Source organism: Brachyistius frenatus, unplaced genomic scaffold, assembly GCF_029030835.1.
Source record: "Brachyistius frenatus isolate BFR_SWC_R1_liver_20210118 unplaced genomic scaffold, ASM2903083v1 Contig_78, whole genome shotgun sequence".
Lineage (NCBI taxonomy): Eukaryota > Metazoa > Chordata > Actinopteri > Embiotocidae > Brachyistius > Brachyistius frenatus.
Genome location: NW_027210677.1, coordinates 507,350 through 528,951, shown reverse-complemented (window position 1 = coordinate 528,951; position 21,602 = coordinate 507,350). Strand labels below are relative to the sequence as shown.

At 41.2% G+C, this 21,602-nt stretch overlaps 1 protein-coding gene across 1 annotated transcript in view; it reads right to left on the bottom strand.

Moving 5' to 3' along the window:
* Positions 1-21,602, bottom strand: part of dnah9 (dynein, axonemal, heavy chain 9) — a 155,282-nt gene that overhangs the window by 97,472 nt on the left and 36,208 nt on the right. Inside the window, 7 exon segments of the mRNA XM_069708821.1 lie at positions 1,535-1,822; positions 4,974-5,112; positions 7,739-7,896; positions 11,977-12,081; positions 13,210-13,366; positions 20,149-20,309; positions 20,537-20,776. Of these exon segments, the coding sequence (XP_069564922.1) occupies positions 1,535-1,822; positions 4,974-5,112; positions 7,739-7,896; positions 11,977-12,081; positions 13,210-13,366; positions 20,149-20,309; positions 20,537-20,776 (1,248 nt within the window).

The window sequence follows — 21,602 nt, the reverse complement described above, 5'->3', positions numbered from 1 at the left end:
GTTTGTTTGTTAAGGACCGTCTTGTAACATTTGCCCAGAGTGTCATTGATTAAAAATTTGTATTAATTATGAAGTGAATAACTAAATCTAACAAATGCGAGTGAAAAATGTTTGCCTATTTTAGACCATTTACTTCAGCACTGACAATTTTAGTTTTTTTGTTTGTTTCACAACTACCACGCTCCGAGATGGTCCTTGATTTGTGGTGTAACATTTTCGATGCATGTATGTCAGGTGACAACACGTAGTGTGTAACAAAGAGTACCAGAGAGAACGAGGAAGAAAGGGATATTTCCTCCCTACTTCCGCTCCAACATACAGATGGTGGGCCCAATCAATGCCATCGACCGGGCTCCTCGCGGCTCCTTCTCCCCATCTATTCAGCTGTGGCTCAGGCGGCTTTACACGCTCAAAGGCCCCGGCTGATTACTGCTTTGATGTGGGGAGAACTAATGCTAGCACAGGCTAACGCTAAAGGTATGCCCCCCCCCACACACACACACACTCAACTCGTTGTCTGAAATCAAAAGGTTGGCTGCACAAACAAAGACAGTAAAAGTTCAGGCTCTGGGGGTGGATGGTTGTTATTGACCGCTCCACCATTCTCTTTCGTCCTCTCGCTCTGTTTCCCCTCCTCTTTGTTTATTTCTGTGGCTGTCTCTCACAATGTCAGGGTTAAGTGGCATGGTGCAGCGCCAGCCTCCATTGATGGAGTGTTATTATGTGCTTCCCGTGTCTATTTGACCTGAGGCAGATTGCACTTATTTCCCCTGGTCCTGCGTGCATCTGTCTCTGACATATAACGACTTCTATTGTGCATGTGTGAGTGTGTGCGCGTGTTAGTGTGTTTATCTGTATGTAATATAATAACTAGAATTAGGTCATCAGCTTGGACACCTGAACTCTCATCGCAGCCAACCGTTGGCTCTCAGAAATATTTGCCCAATTCATCCAGATGCTGCAGACTTGTTTGACACTAATGTGAATTTCCCGGCAGAACATTATGATGTGAGGAAAATATCTTTTGGAAAGAACTAAGATAAATCTAAATGAATGCTCTACAACCATAGTATCTGTCTAAATTGTTGGAGATGGAATTCCCCATTTGGGGACTCTGCCAGTGCTTCGCAGACAACTTGTGATTATGTTTGCCTCACTCCACGACTCACTCACTAACTTCTCCTCATGTGGGATCTTCATTTTTCTGTTGTAATCAAAATAAAATTCAATAAACTGCAGCAGACAAGTCTGAGGATTGTCCTCTCTCTCTCTCTCTCTCTCTCTCTCTCTCTCTCTCTCTCTCTCTCTCTCTCTCTCTCTCTCTCTCTCTCTCTCTCTCTCTCTCTCTCTCTCTCTCTCTCTCTCTCTCTCTCTCTCTCTCTCTCTCTCTCTCTCTCTCTCTCTCTCTCTCTCTCTCTCTCTCTCTCTCTCTCTCTCTCTCTCTCTCTCTCTCTCTCTCTCTCTCTCTCTCTCTCTCTCTCTCTCTCTCTCTCTCTCTCTCTCTCTCTCTCTCTCTCTCTCTCTCTCTCCATACCTTCAGTACAAAATTGTCCTCAGCCTGTAACTTCAAGTCCAGAATGGAGTCCCTCACATGCTTCTCGAAGTCCAGGTCTCTCTTCCTGGGGACCTCCAGGGCAGGAAACAAGTCTCCTATCAGTCCCATGAATACGGGCATGTCGTCCGTCACGATTTTCGGGATGTTGAAGTCTCTCAGAGCTCGCATTAGAACCTGATCTTCAGCCCGGCCGGGGTCTCCTCTCTTTAGAGAGCCCGCCACCACCAGAACTGACTTGATGGCTCGGAGGCCCCAGTCATAGTGGTCCTACAGTACGCAGAGGAGCAGAGGACAGCACATGGTCTCATCACATCAGTATCATCATTGTTGTGTTCAGTCATCATAATTGTACCCATATACTATATAGCTTCCTTTAAATGTGGATGTCATGGACTGTGAATTCCATCCACATAACGGTGGAGAGTAAGCCCCTACCCCTCTGTTTTGTGCATACCCAAGTAACATAAATACATACATAACGTAAAAAATGGTCCCTAAAATAAATACAAATATTTTTTTCAAGAACATTTTTGTAATCTGGAAGTCCAGCTATGGGATAATAAAGCTATTTCTGGTTGAAACAGATTGAATGAAGTCTTTTTTTTGTGAGTATTAATATCAGATTCTCTGAGATACACTATTTTGTCATCATCTTGTTTATTTCCATGAATTTAAAAATCAAATTCCTGAAACTTACAAACTAATTAATATAATCATTTAGGCGAATTTGGGATACTATTGATGCAAATAGTGGAGTCCCATTTCTTTAGTTTAAGATTTTAGGCCCCCCTCCTAGCTCCGCTCTGAAGGGCCACTACCACTACCACCGCCTAAAAGAGGGGTTGGGCCATGGGATGGGAAATGCAATTGGGCCTACGTCAGAATATTCATAAAACACACAAAAACCATCAAATATATATATGAAATACATTAAAAATATATATAAAAAGAATAATTTAAAAAATACTATATTGTTTTACTTACTTTTTCATTTCAAGAACTGCATAACATCTCTGAAATATTAATGATGTGAATTACAGTAGAATTTCTGGAAGAGTTGAGTGATTTTATTATCAAGCTTTATGTCCTTTAAAGTCTAATTTCTTACATCAATGATCTATTTTAAAAAATATATTCCTTCTGTATCTCAGGATATTTCTACATTATCGCAAACAGTGGAGCGTACATTTCCAACCAAGGCAAGTGCCCCGGTGGCCCCAACAACCCCAGATTCACTGTATTTTAATTAACCATAAATATGTTCAGGAATTTGCAGCACTTTAAGTATGAACTGGACAAAGCCAAGAGGCTGATAATCCACACTCTCTTACTTTAAAAGGGTGAAGGCTAAAACCATGTCTCAAGTTGTTGGTGGCCAAAGTTTAAACTAATGATTGCACTATTGAACATTTTGGGATCTTCAGACACGCCGTTCAGCACTTATACTGTACACTCCCTTCACAGTTGCAGTTTTTCCTTTCTTTTTTCCTGTGTGTGTGTGTGTGTGTGTGTGTGTGTGTGTGTGTGTGTGTGTGTGTGTGTGTGTGTGTGTGTGTGTGTGTGTGTGTGTGTGTGTGTGTGTGTGTGTGTGTGTGTGTGTGTGACTTGTTTATTTAGTTGGTTGTGAGTTATGTAAATCTGTTAAGTAATCTGACTGGTTCAATGCTTGTTAATTGAAAAATTCTCAAATTGAAAGGCTTAAAAAGGGTAAACACCCAAACAAACAGTAGACATTTTGGGGAGTTTGAGTTATTAGATCTGTTTCTGTTTCATTTTTTGTATATTATCTAAACATTTGTCCTTGGCTTTTGGCAACTGGCAATCAATTGACCATTTATGTTTTGAAAGTACTGTTAATCAGCACAAGGGACTCTGCTCCTTAACGTAAAACAATCTCTTCTCCAAATCATGACACTACAGCTTGATTCAAACCAGTGTGTGTGTGTGTGTGTGTGTGTGTGTGTGTGTGTGTGTGTGTGTGTGTGTGTGTGTGTGTGTGTGTGTGTGTGTGTGTGTGTGTGTGTGTGTGTGTGTGTGTGTGTGTGTGTCCATTATGACCGGAGCCAAGCTGTTTCCACGTATTAACCCATCACGCTAAAACATGACATTGTCTTTTAAAATGAACCAAAAAACAGGTCAGTGACAGCAGCTGTGTGGTGACATCACAGAAATTCTGTCGACAATAGCTGATAATGACAACACAGTAGGACAATATGAAAACACAAACATATTGCCAGACCCCAGAGTCAGCTCTAGAATCCTGGTTGGTATGTGGATGCCTGGGGAAATAATGAAACCGCCATGTACAGCATGGATGGGTGAACTCTGCAAAAGGGCACTGAGGCAAGAATGAGGAATGAGCCCCTAAGTGATAGCTTCCACCGTAGCTAGCACCAGTCCCTCCTGTTTGTAGACTGTCATTTTTAAGTAAACAAATTCATTTGGAAATATGTGCCAACTGAATATAATATAAACGTATACAGTGAAGGCTTCAAAACTGTATAAATACAGACATTTAAAGTCACTGTCCTGGCTCAATAACCATACTGTCACAACATCATCGCCCAAAACTTTCCTGACTCGGGTTTATTAGAACCTTATTTCAGCTCCCTCTAGTTTTTTAAAATAATAAAATATATCTCACTGTATTCCTTCTGCATGCTCTGTTGTCTTCTTACCGGCACAGTCGCTCTGCACACGCCCATGCAGCAGAACTTCTGTTATATTAAATCCACAATTATGAACTAGTTGTTGAAGTGGAGAAAGTTGGTCTGTGAATCTACATATTCCATTGATTTGCACTTTCAGTCTCTGGGAATATCGCTTACAGAAGCAGTCTGTTCACTACCATTTGATTTCATTACCGCTAAGTTGCTAATGTTGGCAAACTTGCAATGAAACTCGGGGCAAACAACTTTGAGGAAGCTAAAAAAGTATCATTAAGGTGATATTTAAAAAAATGTCTGAAGAACTAGAGCTTCATAAAACAGCCATAAAAATTAAAGCAGTGTGCTATGACACTTAAATGGGCCTGTGGTCATGGGAAATTCATCCAGAACTGAGGGCGCATAAAGTCACTCACCTGAGCTGAGGAGCTGCAGTGTGAGTGATTTTACTGCTTTTTAAATAATTAAAACAATGACATGACACGTAAAACAGCACCCGACTAAAAAAAAGGATTAAAGAAACATTTCGATGGAAGAACATCCAAACTCCCTACAGCTTCTTATTTATATGCATGTAATATTTCTGTCAGTTACAAAGTTAGCGCTTGTGTGGTGCCTCGGAGTCATTCCTTTATCAAAAGCCTCAATTATAAAAAGAATATTGTGTCAGTTGCTCGGCTTTGAAGTGGAAATGGATCTGACTTTTTCTAACCCACTCAGATTTGCAACAATGAAGAAAAGCAGGAAAGTACCTGTTTGGACAACAGCTCCTTGCACAGTGTGTAGAGAGTGATAAACTTTCGGGCGAGGACCCGGGCGTTAATGAAGCCTTCGGCCACCAGCATGATTTCACAGATCAGCTCGAAGTCCGGCACCACCATGGCACAAGGTCTGTGGACCGATGGAAAAGAAGACACTTTTAGTTTATAATCGCTTTCCTGGATGAATAAATGTTTTCTCACCTGCAATGCATCACTAATTTAAATATGCAGAGCAATTTGTGTGGTCATTTTACCTCATTTTGAGAACACACACATTCGCTCCCCAAAAAGCAGAGAAGTGTAAGCTCCAATACAAGTCACAATCTATCACAATTAAATAGCAATACCATCACAATTACACAAGTCACACAGCTCTTCTCCAGCACACTCTGCTTTATTACCCAAATGTGTTCAGCTATCTTCCATTAGGTAGGAGTATCTTTTCAGAGAGTACCTATTTACCTAACATGCTGGCTCACTCTGCAGCACAGTGGTTGTTGTGATTATGGTGGCACTTATTGTCAGATCAAACGTGGCGTGAATTTGACCTCATTTGCTTGTCACTTTGGACAAAAACCAAATGGATAAATAAATGTAATCCTCACATTATGCTGCTTTCAGTTATGTTACATACAATGTCTTAGTTGATTTTATAACATATACTGTAAATGGTACAATGTGACACTTATTTTTGAATAACATGAATCATAGGTAAAGGAGAGTTGTGTTTGGGTTACTGGAGATTACACAGGACTATCCAAAAGTCAGAGAGGTGGTTCAAAAAAACCCAAAACAACAACAACACAGTGTTGCTTTGAAGTTTAGACATATCTGTCTCTGAGATTTCTACTTCCATTCCTATGAAATGCAAGAGAAAAGATCTTAGTTTAGGTGGTCACACCCAATTCAAAAGAAACATGTCTTCCTGAAACGATTATTCCTGTTTGTCTTGATAGAAATCAAGTCAAACAGAAATAACTTCAGAGTAAAGAAAAAGTTCTAAGACACACTTTAATGTTTTGTCCGTTTGTCCCATTCTCATGAAGGCAACATCTCAAGGACGCCTCGAGGTAATTTCTTATAATGTTGCACAAATGTTCACTTGGACTCAAGGATGAACTGATCGGAATTTGGGGGTCAAAGGTCACTGTGACCTCTCAAAACATGTTTGTGGCCATAACTCATAAATTCATACATAAATTATGACAAAATTCAACACAAATATCAAATAGGATCAAATAACATTTCATATCCAAAATGTTAAAGGTCAATTGCACAGTGACATCAGGATATTCTGTTTTTTCTGCCCATTATTCAACACCATTACTCAGGAACAAAGGGGAGAGACTCTAACTATATTTATCAGTATATATTTGGTCAGATACTGAATTGGTGACACTAAATCTTAGATATCCATCTTGAAACAATGCTGATTGCATTGATGTGCTGTCAGGTTGAAAATGTGTGTGAAGCACCCACGTTTTAGAATTTTGCAACAGCATCTATATTGGAAGCATTGTCGACTGTCATGGCTACAACTTTGTGTTTTATTAGTCTTTTTTATTGGCCAATCATTTGTAATCCCATAAGAAATTATTTTAAAATTTCATTAGATAAATTACATGAGTGTGGACAGAAATGGATGTAAACAGCAACTTGACTGGTCGGCAGAGGCCTTCAACTGTGAGGCAGTAATTCCAGTTCATTTAGTAAACATTGAAAACACCACACAGCAGTGAATGTTTGTTCTATGTCGTTCCCCACCAGTGACTCATTGACAAAATACCTACATTTAGAGTTAATTGTGTTAATCTGGTCAACATTGTGTACTACATCAGTGTGATAGCATTGTTGTGAACATGTTAGCCCACAGACATGTATCCTAAAACGCAGCCTCAAGGAGCCCCTAAACTTTGACTCTGTTCTCTTCTTTTCATGGTACTCGCTGTAGCTTCACAGACTTTTATTTTGATGAGCTTCCTGCCAGAGACACCAGTCCTTATTCAAATGTGCTGCCATCTACATTTCCTGCACATACTATGTTTCTACCTGTATGCTAAAGAATACAACTGCAGGCCTTCGGGGTATGCCAGAACATTCCTGTACTAGTGTCAGACAGTCTTTTCAGTGCTTGTTAACAATTTCTTGGTGTCTGCAGAGCTGGAATACATGAAATATTTATGTCAGGTAAAGAATCGAACATCACATCACTTTATTCTTGCAAATTCTGCCAGCAGTTAAGGCTCATTGTCCTTATTAAACAATGTAAATCTAAATAAAATATGTACAACTGTATAATAAGACGTGTCTGCTACTTCTGTCCTTGCAAAGTAAACCTCACTGGACTATTTGAATAAAGGAGCCATAACAGAGATTTTTAACAAGCTTAACGTTTCACAGTTGTAACGCTTGTTGTAATTTGGGTGAATAGACGGTTCAAATTATTTTGAAAAATGCATTTTAATTGAATTTGATGTTGTGAATAAGTAAAAAAACTCATATTCAACTTTTAATTTCTTTAGCTGCTTATCCTATCCTTGACCTAAAGGTCACAGCGGTCTGTAAACTATCACAGATGTTTGTAAAAACTTGTCTTTTCTTTTCTTGCAGTGTTTCTTGTTGCATGACTAATTGATGGGTTAATTATCACCTGATGGATTAAAGAACCTGGCTGAACATTTTTTTTTTTTTTATTGAGAAATCATGCACAGAGTGTTGAATTAAAGCTGCACATGCATGGATGTCCTTTGACCCACCTGAAGAGAGCCTTGAGGTTCTCAGGGAGCTCTGTCCTGCCAGCGTAGCCAGGATTCATCGTGATGAAGATGCCCACGGAGGGACAAAGATTCACCTCCTCCCCCATGAAGTTAAACCTCTGCTTCTTATCACGGATGGCGTCTTGGATACTTTTCACCTGCACATGAACACGATGCAGAGCAGAATGAACGGTCACTTTAAGGACGGGACCTCGTACAGTAAAAACATTTTCGGTACCGACCACAATGTGTCCATAGCACCGAATATTAAAAACCTTGTTATGGTAAGCTGTTTATAAATATAAAAGAAGACTACAGGATATATTTCTGTGACTACTGTAGCCGATCACATTCACTTCTGTCATCCTATTTAAACACAGGAGTCACCCAAAGAGGCTATGGATCTATTCTTGCTGAATATAGTCCAACACGCTTGCAATGCAAATTAAGAAATGCTGATGTTCAGTTTCACTAAATATTGAACGTACATTTTTGTCTGTATATGTTTGCAGCAGCTGATGGAACATGGAGCCCTAGCCTTAAACATCTGGTCACTGACAAAAGGTTTTCCTTTTCAAACCTTCCAACCAACACGAACTCAAGTGACATTAGTTGAGGACGATTATCAGATGTCACACAGCTTCCTTTGGAGACACAAAAGACTCGGCCTAACTTTGTACATGAAGCGTAATTCTCCCCAAAACCTGGAAAGTGATTGTGTTATCTTGTAAACAAACATTAACGTTATTACAATTCATCATGGGGAGTAGAGTGGGTGAGGGGGGGCAGGAAGGGGGGGGGGGTCCATTTATAAAACGTAGAGATATTTATCAAGGAGAAGTGGAAGATTTGATCCGCAGATAGCACCACAGCAGTGGTGCCAAACTTGGCCCACACTTTCTTTGCTTTGGCTCGCCACAGTATTCGACAAGCTCGGATAGATACTTTATGGTTTTGACAATCATTTTTGCATAATAAAATAATTACTAGAAAGCAGATTAAAGAATAGTGGGTGTAAATTGTATCACATTTTAATCAAATGTAATTTCACACAACATAAACATTTATTTTTGGCCCGCGACCCTCCATCCAGATTCATTTATGGCCCTTTATAGAAAATAATTTGGGTTCCTCTGAACAAGAGAAAGTCAAGGAGAGGGCGACATTTGGGATTATTCTTCTGGGGACTGATAACATATGTAGTTTAATGGCAATCCACCCAAAAGTTTTTGATATATTTCAGTCTAGATCTTTTTGCCTACAGAATGGTTAAAAAAAAAAAGTTTTGGAGAAACTTTGGTGCTGCATTGGCACCTCTATCATACACAAACATGCCAAGTCTGAATCATTTCAAAATCTGCCAATTAACACTCCCAAAAGATACTTTCAACTGGTGCAACTCACACTCATTATCATATTATTAATATCAGGAGGCGAATAACTAAGTCAATTTGTAACAGCTTGTCAAATTATTATGCAGCATGCTCCTTTTTTGTAAAGGGACACAATTTCATCAATAATATGAGAGTGCTATCAGCCAGGGTTTACTGGATGGATGAACTACGAAGGCTCCGCTTGTCTACATTATGATTGAATGAGATATCAGAAATTAACTGTGTGTGTGCGCTAGTGTTTTTGGCCTAAAACTCTGAATCCCAGCCTGTAAGAGGCTTTATGAATTTAACATGCGAGTGGTAAAAGAGCGTAGCGAGTCGACAGCTGGAAAGAGGAGGAACATCTCTTCATGGATGAGTACTCGGCCACAGATCACTCAGTCATACTAACACAACAGGGAAGGGGAGGGAAAGATGCAAAAACAAACAGGGCAGCTGCAGATCAGCACCAAAAAAAACAAAAAAAAAGAAGAAAAGTTTTCATGAGAACATCACTGGAGCTTGTTTTTTATGTGAAATGACAGCAGCTCCTCACTATCAACCTACCGGGATGTGAAGGGAGGTAAAACACAAAAAACACATTCAAGAAATGTTGAAGAAAGGACAACAGTCGGAGAAGTGCGATCCGGTGGGGTCTGACTCTTCTCTTTTTTACCCCCTTTGAACAAACAGTCTGGAGCTAGCAGCTTCAATGTATTCAGTTCAGGTCTGTGTTACTGTAACAGAGGCAGAACTTCACCAATTTATCTCCATGTTGTTACGTCTGGCGGCCTTCTGTTTGTCTCTGCTTTATTTAATGTATAGCCGGTCCCGCCACCTGTGTTAGCGGGCCCGAGCGGCAGCCGAGTATGTCGCCGTGCGATGCTAGCTGCTCCCCCTTTAAGAGGATGGATTAGGTGTGTGTGCTGCGGTGAGGGATGGCGCGCCGTCGACTCCACCGACGCAGGCTGAGCGCTGGAGCGGGATGCCAGCTGTCACAGCAGGAATTTGACGCTCCTCTGTTCTCAAGGTCTACTTCTCCACGTATGAGCCACCGCGATTTATTATTCATTACGCCACGCAACACCTATTTATTCTTCTGGCACTTTAAAATTCTCTAAGTACTGTAGATTCTAACAGCTCACGATAGGCAGACTGCTTGACTTTCATTCCTGCTGAAGAGAGAAGGAGGGCAGAGAAGTGACTGTTAAGTCTAGCAGTGAATAATGATCCTTTGAGGAGCTCTATCTCCGTTATCATCACGATCGTAATCAGTGTCCTTATCAGCTGTATACATTCTGCTTTGACAGTCTTGCACATGCATGGAGATAGTGTGGTGGCACCGACATGCAGGATTTTAATACTCAAGAGAGACTTATGAAAGCGCCGAGAGAGGATCTGATAGGTCCAGGATAACAGAATGCAAGACAGCAGAAAAGCTTGCATCAGCTGAAACAGACAGAATATGGCTGGTTTCTCAAAAGAGTCCCGTTATCAAAGGGCTACCTACTGTAGGTCACCCAGAGTCTACAGTGTGCAGGGAATACAGAGATTTATTTTATTTTTTTACTTTGTGTGTCATTACGCATGAAGTCGAGATAGAAGAGGAGAACAAAGGCAAAGACTGATCAGGATGATGTGCTCAGTTCATCCAGAGAACTCCATGACGGTAAAAAGTCAACTTCTATGATTTAACTTGCAGTGAGGCAGGCGCTTTAACGACTTGAATTTATATTGTAGGCCACTTGGGGTCTATGCAACCAGCTGTAAACACAACAATGATATGACTAACAGACACAGCGACTTGTGTTTCTGGCCCACCTGACATTTGAATGGTTGGCCACCTTGAAGCTCTGTTTTGGTCTGCACCAACTCCTTAGGTAAATATATGGCTTACATTTTAAAAACAAAATCAACGACAATTCATAAAAGTGGCCCTGTTAGTTTGAATAAGCCACAGAAAACATTGTTTACAGATTTGAGCAAAGAAAAACAGTTCCTGGCCGCTGGTGTCAGAGTGAGTGACCTTGCATTGAGATCAGGCTGCTTTCTAGCCAGTTGTTTATGTCAAAATAATGTTTGGCAGCTGTTGATGATTTGGGCAACTTTTCCAACCTTTGTGCAGTTTCCACAGCCCTCCGCTCATATCAGTGTGATTGAGACTGACAGGCTCCACAGATAATCACAGATGACTGTCATATCTGTTCATTACAACTACTTTGTTTCGCTGTCTTGTTAAAGCTGTCATCATACGGTCCGAGTGAATCTGAAACCACTGGAATGAATACTTCACTGAGATGATTGATTTAAAAGAAAATAAGCTCTAATTACAAGTACAGATAATTTGTTATTTGCAGATCAAGGTTGTGCTTGAAGCCCGAACACAAAACAAACAGTAATTTACCCAAACTTTAGTTGCCCATCCTTTGAGAATTTGGGGTTTGTCCATTCAGAGTTACTGTTATTAGTTCAGGAAGATGTGAGCAACATGACCAACACCACAGGCGATCCAAGGAAGCGGTTATCCATTCTCGACTCTCAAATCAGATCACAGAAGGCTCCAATTATGAAGAAGCTCTAGGGTGCAGAGGTGCCAGCCTTGGTGGATTAGTCTTATAGATGAAGCAATTTACGCTTGCAATCGGTGATGAAGAGGCTATTTACTTCTGCAGTGCAGTTTTCAAGGGCTTATTCACGACAACTTCATTTGGACAGACCACTTCACAAAGTGGCTGAAAACTCCCACATCTATGTTGCTCCACCGGCGATGCAAACACATTCTGAACATGTTTCCTTCTCTATGAAGTCTGGACCTGAGGGGGATTTTGAGAGTACCTGAGGTGGAGGAACTGCACTTGTTCATACCTGCACAGCCACCACTGACAGCACCTCCACTGAGATCCTGTTAAACTCGTCGAAGCAGCCCCATGCCCCCGTCTGAGCCAGGCCTTTGTAGATGTTCCCGCAGGACTGGTGGACAGACAGAGAGACACGTTTTCAGACGGACACATCGGTACAGGAAGTCAGTAGTCATGCTGAAACAGGGGTGGAGCCCCGTTCTGACTGACTAATGAGAAGTGGTGAGGCAGACAGAGACGTTTTGGCAATTAGACAGAAGATATATGGAGAAACATTCAGCTTTATCACAGCTACCGCAGCGCAGCACGGCAGCGAGCTGCGGGTAGCTGACTAACGACGGCCGGATACGTAAACAAGGCCTCACACTAATAAAACCAGGCACTGATGGCAAAAAAAGAAAGCTAAAATGTCTACCACCCACATTTTAGACATCAACATCAACTTGAGAGCAGGTGAACAGCCCTCCAGAGAGCAGCTGGACCAGGATGAAGCAGGCAGCTGACTTTTCTCTCCAATTACAGGGCCAAAGAAACCTTCTCTGACGCAAACCAGAGCTGACTGGAGGATTGATTTAACTCATGTGCATGTGTGTGTGTGTGTGTGTGTGTGTGTGTGTGTGTGTGTGTGTGTGTGTGTGTGTGTGTGTGTGTGTGTGTGTGTGTGTGTGTGTGCGTGTGCCCGTGCACATAACTGAATATGAGTAACAGTGTGCGGCTCTGAAGCCTCTTTCTGGTGCCTGTGCTCCTCCTGGAGTATATTAGCACTTCTCTCCATGCACACCTTGTGTGAAGTGTATAGCCAGGGGTGTCGTACGCCTCTGTACTGAAATGATGCCCCTGTCTGGGGAAAGTAGGAGCAAGCCAGATCACAAGATTATGTTTATGTCTCCCTTGACCACTCTACATGCAGAAGGTGTGAGTAGAAATGTTCGAGAGTGAATATTAAAGCACGGTGGAGGCTGGATGCAGAGAGGACTTTTTGACAAGCTTTAGTAAAGAAATAACAATCAGTTTAATTAATCAGCTCTTCTTTCAAGGAGAAGCAAACAGAAGATGAAAAGAAATAAGATGAAAAGAGAGGGGCGTGAAGGTGGATTGAAACCTTTAATGACAAATGCATTACATATTGCTGATGAAGACAAAGATGAAAAGAAACATGCATAAAATGGGCTGCTGTGAATGCACGAGGTGCACAGACAAGCTGAAATGCAAAAAAGTGTGCGCACGAGCACTCGCTCACCTTGTAGTCCATCTGCTCAGAGCAGTTAAATACGTACACCATGATGCCGAGCGCTCGTCCCAAGTCCTTGGTAGTCTCGGTCTTCCCGGTGCCTGCCGGCCCCGCCGGAGCTCCACTCATGGTCAGGTGGAGGGACTGGGTGAGGGTGATGTAGCATCTAGATGTCGTGGAGATGCACAGATATTAATCACTGCAGAGCACTGAAAACTGCCTTCATAAAGTTTGTTTTCGACTCATTCCATTGTCGTATTCACAGTGAGGACTTGCACACACAGGCACGTTGATGTTGCTGGTTTCGTTTTATATATTTCATCTATCAGCATTCTTACAGGCAGGAGATGGAGGGCTGGCACAGCGCACCACCAGATAATCAACATGCTGCATTTTCGTTTAATCCATACACAAATAGAAAAATGAGAGTTTGTGCTTTATAGCGGGTTACAACAGTTTATCCATTTGCCTCTTAGTCTGTTCACTGACAAAAACACTCACTACTTTTTTTTTTTTTTTTTGGGGGTGGGGGGTTTGCATTTCTGTTTCTACACAGATTAGACAAATAAAATACAACTTTTACTATTACTGAGTTTAAGAGGTGTTCAAGGTACTAAACACCTCTATACTTAAGGTATTCTTGAACAGCAGACAGAGCTGAACTACAGCCCTTAGGTGAAGCTAGACTAACCACGTCCCGACCTCAATTTAACACTAGGTACGGGACGTGATTTTCAAATATTCAAATCGTCATTAAAATATTAAAAAAAAGTATTAGTATGTGTGACTTTAGTCCTTCCTTATTTCCCTGTTTTGACCGGCAACTGGTTGTAAAGCGTTACTTCCATCAGAACCATTAACTGTATATAAAAGTGGACTTAGTTTCTGGCTTCAAAGAATGAGGCCAATGCAGAAGTGCCTTAAACTGCAATACCACCAAGTGCTGCCAAGAGGTTGGCTCCCATTCAGCATCTCTCATGAACTTCTCAGTCAATAAAAGTTTTCTTAATTTAATTCGCTAAATTCACTCTTTCAGATAAGCGTTCTGGAATAATCTCATCATTAAGTAGAAAAAAAGCCTGAAAAAAAGGTGTGTTTTTGGGGGCGTGTCTTTTTAATTGAAAAGACCTGTGGTGCGGACAGGTTGCAGCTATCAGTGGGCGGGACATAGTGTCGGTTTCCAATCAGACCGAGTCAGAGCTCCTTCAAAAATAAATAAAGATGAGGTGCAGTGAAAAGTCTTCAGGTTCAGCTAGCATACAAGTCTACAGCAGCTAAGAGTGATGCACCGAGCAGACGTTCCATCCACGGGTGAACAATCTGTTTTTATTCAAATAGTTCTGAGCCAATTTCGAATAGTAATTTTGCTACTAAACGCTACTAAACACACAGACATGACACCATAGACACCTTAGACTCCAAGCAGACTTAGGCGAGGAGGGTTTTGCTATCATTTACCTAATGCATTCCAGGAAAGGATCTAAGATTTAACAGTTCTTCCCTTATCCTCATGAAATACCTGCAGCAACCCCAGATTTCAAACATGGAAATGCCTGTGTGTGTTTACTGAGGACTATTACATGAACTGAATTAAAGACAGCCTCTCCGAACCCATGAAACCAACCACCACAATGACTATGAATGAAATGAAGTACATGGTTTAACAAGTGGCTTAATTAGACATTCAAGCCTTCTGTGCCACATCAGAGAGTAAAGTGGCATTCAACAGAGAGCGCATCAAGCGCCGATGATCACCATAACGTTCCACCTCATCAGTCGACAACGAGGCTCCTGTGCCTCAAACCACAGAGACAACATGCAGTAAAATGGCTGAATGCAGGGGCCCTTTCTGCCCTGCCACCGCAAGCACAACCTCCCTCTAAATGATCCACTTTGACTTTTAATAAATGCACAATGGAAGAAGATTTAATTTCTGCAGCAGCAGTACGAGAACTGCACACAGCTGTTAACAGCACATGACAAATCCTGACTTGACACCATCTTGTAACCAGCAGTGACACGTCTCGGTGTCGGCTGAGCCACCATCCAACATAACTTCATTATATGATAATATAATCTGCTGCTGTGCTTTGATTATCCCGCGGGCTGATTAGTGACACCCATGATTGCTTCTCCCGCAGAACCTGTCAGGACTAACAAACAGTTGGCCCGTCTAGTATCAATAAAACCTAGCAGCAGCAGAAACGTGAACTGATGGAGACAATCAGGACTTTATTGATCAAGGCAATAAACTCAAGGGTTTGCCTTGAATATCAATACAGCAATGATTTTAATGAACTGCTGGTTAATAGATGATGCATGGATGAGGGAAATATCGGAAAGCAGACGCAGAAGCTTCGGACAAGACAAATGATCCCATCTGTATACAGTGTATCATCCGAATAACAGCACCAACAAGCTCCGTGGCTCTCTGCTGAAAGATGGCCAAAAATCCCACGAGGAGGCACGATAAGGACGTTCTTCACAAAATAACTACAGCCAGAGAGGAGTCGAGTGAAACTTAGCGGTCTGTGACAAGGTGACTTGTTTTATTACAGTGTCTTTAAAAGAAATGGCGATACTGTATTTCAGTCAGAGTGTCTGATTTATTCTCCCTCCATTCCTCTGTGTGTGTGTGTGTGTGTGTGTGTGTGTGTGTGTGTGTGTGTGTGTGTGTGTGTGTGTGTGTGTGTGTGTGTGTGTGTGTGTGTGTGTGTGTTCCGGGTAAAATATTCCTGACATTTTGCATAATGGTGCGGCTTCGGAGATCCTGCAGTAAGTATCGAGTGGATGCTAACATTGTGCCAATAACATTCCCACTGTTATAGATTAGTGTGAGTTACTTTAGCCTAATTACCCTGCTGGCGAACACACCACACTGACAACAGCCAGCTTGTGGTAAACAAGTGTATACAGGCCCTGTGCTCACTTTGAATGCATTCACATGTATGGCTTCACGTTCCCTTTGGATGGTATTTGTGTTTTGGATTTTAAATAATTAACAGCTGGAGCGAAGGTATGAATAGTAATATCAATAAAGCTGAGTTCTGCCTCGCTGTTTCAGCATCGAGCTCATGCTGTGGGACCTTTTCACAGAAGACATTTTGACTTTTCTTAGAAGAAAAAAATTTACATTAATCAAAATTGTCCCAGTCAGTTATGTCAGTGAGTGAGCATGCAGCACCTGAGCCCTGAAGCTACCTCAAATAAATGGAACCCAGCTTTCATTAATGTTATCAAATTGTTATTAAATTGTTTCCGCAGCCAAAGAAAAGTGATGATGACAGTGCACATAAACCAAACCAGAAACCTGGATGTAGTCCTGCAGCACATTTTAACAGCCTCAGTAGGTTAGGCTGTTGTGATGCCATCTGTACCGGTCTCTAAAAAGTCAAATTAGACAGCTGCAGCTGATTCAGAGTGGAGCTGCCAAAGTCTTAGTGAAGACTGCTGCAATGCTAACTAATTCCAGGAAAGTGGAGCACATCACTCCATTTTCCTCAACTGTACACTGACTTATTGTTTGTCAATGAATTAACTTTAAAAGGCTGGTTTATACAGCACTGAATGGTAATATACATTTGTGATCTGTTGCTTTGTTATGAACCGTCCAGACCTATCAAGTTGTCTGAGACCAAGCAGCAACCAACGGCGACGTCACCCACTGGTTTGTGAACGACCGTCATGAAACCTTAAGTTCGGATTTTGGCCGTCAACATCTTGCTGGTTCAGAACGGCTTGGAACAGGAAGTGACCATATTTTGACGAGCTGGGGAGGAGCAAGCGTTGGATCTGACTGAATTTGATTGGAAACCTGACGATACTACCTGCCCACCGATAGGGGAAACCTGACTGCAGCACAGGCCTGTCAATCAAACAGATACGCCACTAAAAACACAGCTTTTTCGCCTTTTTTTCTAATTGTTTACTGTTGTTGATTATATTCAGATGTACCACCAGTAAACTCATAAGAAGGAGAGATTTTAGCTAACAACACCATGATAACTTGTGGAAAAAATGTATTGAATTTCATGAGACTACTGAATGGGAGTCTACGGAGCCAAAGGGCTTTTTGGAGGCAACCTCTAGCGGCCCTCGGTGAGGTTGCAACTTCAGGCACTTCGGCATCGGCCTCATTGTCCAGACCCCGAAGCTACATCCACTTTTACATACAGTCTAGGAAAAGTATGTTACTGTACCCAGAGTTATAACTAAAACCAGATATTTGCAGGGTTCAGTAGTGATGCTCCACATGTCGGGAACAAACTCATAGAGAACTTGTGTTCTGCTCCAACCATCACTTTATAAATCCTTTCTATGTGCTTTTTCTAATTTGGATTTTTCATTCTCCTGTTATTCCTCCTAATTCCATTTTGTCTTTTTATATTTTCCTGTGTTCTTTTTATGTTTTGTCTTAATGTCTTTTATGTCTCATGTAAATCACTTTCAATTGTCTTGCTGTTGAACGAGTCTATATTTGGAGGAGTTTAGACTTCGCCAACCCCAGCCAGACTTGTTATCTAGGGCTGATCCCGTTGGGGAATCCTCATCCAGCCTTTTCTGTTAAAATGTTAAAAATGAAACGTAACTTTTGAAAATATGAACAATAAAGGATAAAGCCCAAACATGTGAGCTTGACGATGACAGAACTAAACAGCGTCACTTTTTATTTTTTCTGATGATACTAATAATAATCCGAGGACTAACTGGCTGACCTATGGTGAGACTATGCTGTCTTTATTTTCATGTCTTTAGAGCGGATCCGCTGGGACGTACAGTTTCAGCTTCAGCCGCTTAGCACAATATCATGTGGGTGGCTGTCAAGTATATATTTAAGACCCCAGTTAAAGGGTTCTTGTTTTAAACCAAGTTAACTGGAAATATTAAAACATTACACATATTTCCAACGACTAATTGACGCTGACGCACTAGTAATATCAGTCAATTTAGTAAAACCAGCAACTGTCGCTGGTTGGAAATAAAAAACCTGCTTTTGTATGCCTGATAGCTAGTTTCTAATCCACATATACTGCGTCCACTGCAGTACCTGACCTCTCACCAGGTCTGAATCAAGAGTATTTACTGTCCCCAGGATCAAAACTAAACACGGACAGGCAGCTTTTCTCTTTCTGTGCACCACATATATGCAGCAAACAGACAGCTGCTGTTCTCTCAAACATGAGTTTCCTGTTTGCCGCTCTATTTCATGTATTCAAAATGATTTGTATTCTTCTGTTAATTTTGTTAAAATATTGTATTATATGTTGTCTTAATGCCTTTTTTTAATCTCTAATGAAAGCACTTTAAATTGGGATATCGTTAAAACGTTCCATTATTGTTAAGAGGTAAGGTCAAACTTGTTTGTAATTAAGGTAAACTAAATGTTTAACATCCACAAATCGATAGTGTTATGCTAAAAACATACGCTATTGTCTTTCTGATCTTTGGTGATATCAGAGTGTGAAAAGCATCAAGAAGTGTTCATCTCTCAGTGACTCTGTTGTGAAGAACATTGTGAAACAATATCATGCAGCAAACACGCTTTTAGCTGTTTTAGCATTTTTCTCAAGTCGCGGATTAAAGGATTTGACTCCTCGCCCCCTGGTCCACGGTCCATTGTTGCAATGAAAGCCAGTGGCAAACTGTGTGAGACTCAGTAAGGGCATGCACCATATGGTGAAGTCTTGCTACACGGCCGCTGATCCGCCCATCAAAGCCCATTGTTTCTGCTTTGTTCCTGCTTCAAAGGGAATACTGGTCAGTCAAACACTGCAGTTTGCCAAAGGACTCTGGGATGCAGGTATTCATCTCTCTATAGTTTGACTTTATCAGGAATCCTGCAGAAACATGTGCATGTAAACAAGCAAGCTGTTGGCAAAGTGCCCGTGCTGAGTTATTCTAAAAGGTTCCGCTTGTGGTGGGTGTGCATAATGATTCAAATGAAGATTCTTAGAAGGCATCAAATGGTCATTATCATGAGAAACCTGTAATTTCTTTTCAGTTACAAGAAAAAAAACAGATGCGTTTTTATCAACACAAATACATTTTTGAAAATGTACTTGAGCTTCATGCAAACTGGCATAATTGATAAAGCTGTGAATACATACATGGTAAGTATTTTTGCTGCGTACTTATCCTTTTAAAGGAGTGAATTGGGTGGTAATCATCCAACTACTAAGGTACTAACCTATAATACAAGAACAATTTCATATGACAGGATGTCCCCTGTGTGGATCCAATATCATGTACGTAGCGATCAAGTGTACATTTAAGACCTTAGTTTTAAGGCTCTGGTTTTAAACCGAATGTGTTGGAAACCTTACAACATTAGTCATGTGTCAACCAGACCTCGTGTTTAGTTAATTAGCGTGTGGATGACAGTTGTCATTTTTAGTAAAAGTAATGGTTGTTGGCTTGAAATGAGAAACGAGCTTTTGTCCCCAAAATGAGCCTAAATTTCAACCAAATCTAAACACAGATGTTTGTGTCTGTGATTCTTCGTCCTTCCAGTGGAGCTGAAGCTTTACGAGACGTTGAAGTCACATTCTGCAGCAATGTCATCATTTATTTGTCCAGCCTGATTGCATTGCATTTGCAGTGTTGCATTTTGCTTTCCTCGGTAAACCAACTTTTTCACCTCCGCCAAGTTTGAAAACTTTTTTTTTTTCACTTTCTGAAAGTTTTGAGAGTTTTATGCACATATTGAAAATGTACTTTAAAACAAGTAAAAGTAGGTGGAACTACTGTTTGGTTGATTATTCATGATAAATATAATGCTGTCATCGTTAACTGCAGATGTGGCATGCACAGATAGAGAGTTTAATGTAGGAACAGTAATTTACTGGTCAAATAGAAAAAGGCTTCACCTTCACTCAGTTGACAGGCAGTAATTGTTTTTTTTTTTGCCTCTCAGTCTGAACAAAGATGCCAGAAATGACACCTCCATACCTGTCTGTTAGAGGAGTGATGACTAATCGTGGCGTGTTGCCCAGGTATTCGTAGGAGTAGAGAAACTGGGCATCGCAGATGTTGGCAAAACAATGCTTCTCCTTTTCAGACCAGCGGTGTCTCAGCTGGGAGAGCCACACAAAGGCCTGAGAGTTCTCCACCTGCACGGAAAAAAAAGTTTAACCAAGACTGTCAAGTTTTGAGATAAAGCCCAAAATAATCTATTCTTTACCTCCCTCTAATTATGGTAATGACATGCTGTATTTTGCTTGAATATCTTGAGTGCATTACTCATCGGTAATAGGCTCTCAAAAAATACAGCAGCAGTCACCATGCACAGGAACTCATAGAATAAAGGTTCCTGATACACAGCTGTGGCCCCTCTAACCTTCTGAGCGATCATTTTGGCCACCACGTCTCTGGCATGGACATCGATGGTGCAAATGGTCATGACTTTCTGCCGATCGCCTGGTGTAAGCTGGCCAATCAGCATGGAGATGAGGGTGTTGAGCTGGGACACCTGCTTCCTGTGGTACTCCTTCAGGGCGTTGTCGTAGCCCTCCTCCAGACGTGCAAAAGCCATGCCCACGTCAGACGTCCACCAGATCTGAGTGCAGGTCAGCGCCACCTGAACAGGTAATCAGACACAAGAAAAGAAATCAGAAGTGGATTGAGAAGAAAAATAGACTTGATTATATTCAAGCAGCTCTATCCTAGCACTTCTGATGTCACTCATAATTCTTTCTGGTGGTTTACTTGTATCCATTTTTAAATAAGAAAGCATCTACATGTAAAACAAATGATGGAACTGAGCCAACGAAGGCACAGCAGCATATGGCCTCATGTTCATCCATATGTTTCACACATAAAAGAACCCACCATTTGCATTTACAACACAGAGCTGTGAAGGAACACTTGGATTGGGAAGCAAAGGTTTTTTTTATTTATTTATTTTTTTTGTCAGCTGCTGATCAGTGAGGAAAGTCAGCTTCAAGGAACATGAGATGAACTGAACGGGTGTTGTGTTCTAGTCCTCAATGCAGAGCTACATTCACTTGGTACAAAGACGTGCAGCTGTGAAGACCCACACAGTGGGAGGGTTAAGAAATAGGTAACCCTAATCCTGGCTCTAAACTTAGATGCGTTAGGGGACTAGTTGACTGACAGTGAAAAGACCAATCACAGCAGCGCACGGGGAGTTGGGCGGGGCTGGACGTGGACTCATTGGCTCTGCAGTGAGCAGCCTCCTTTGATCTGCTTGATGTTTAAATTCCTGTTGAAGCCTTTTCAATTCTTAGAAATTGTGAAATGTGGTGGGGTAATACATGTTACTAAAAAAAGAATTTTGATATGCAATATTTTTCGTAAAAAGCTAAATTATGAATGAAAATGTAAAATCATGAAATATTCTCAGTCTAGTTTCTGAATGAGTATATGCGCTCATGTCTGCCTTT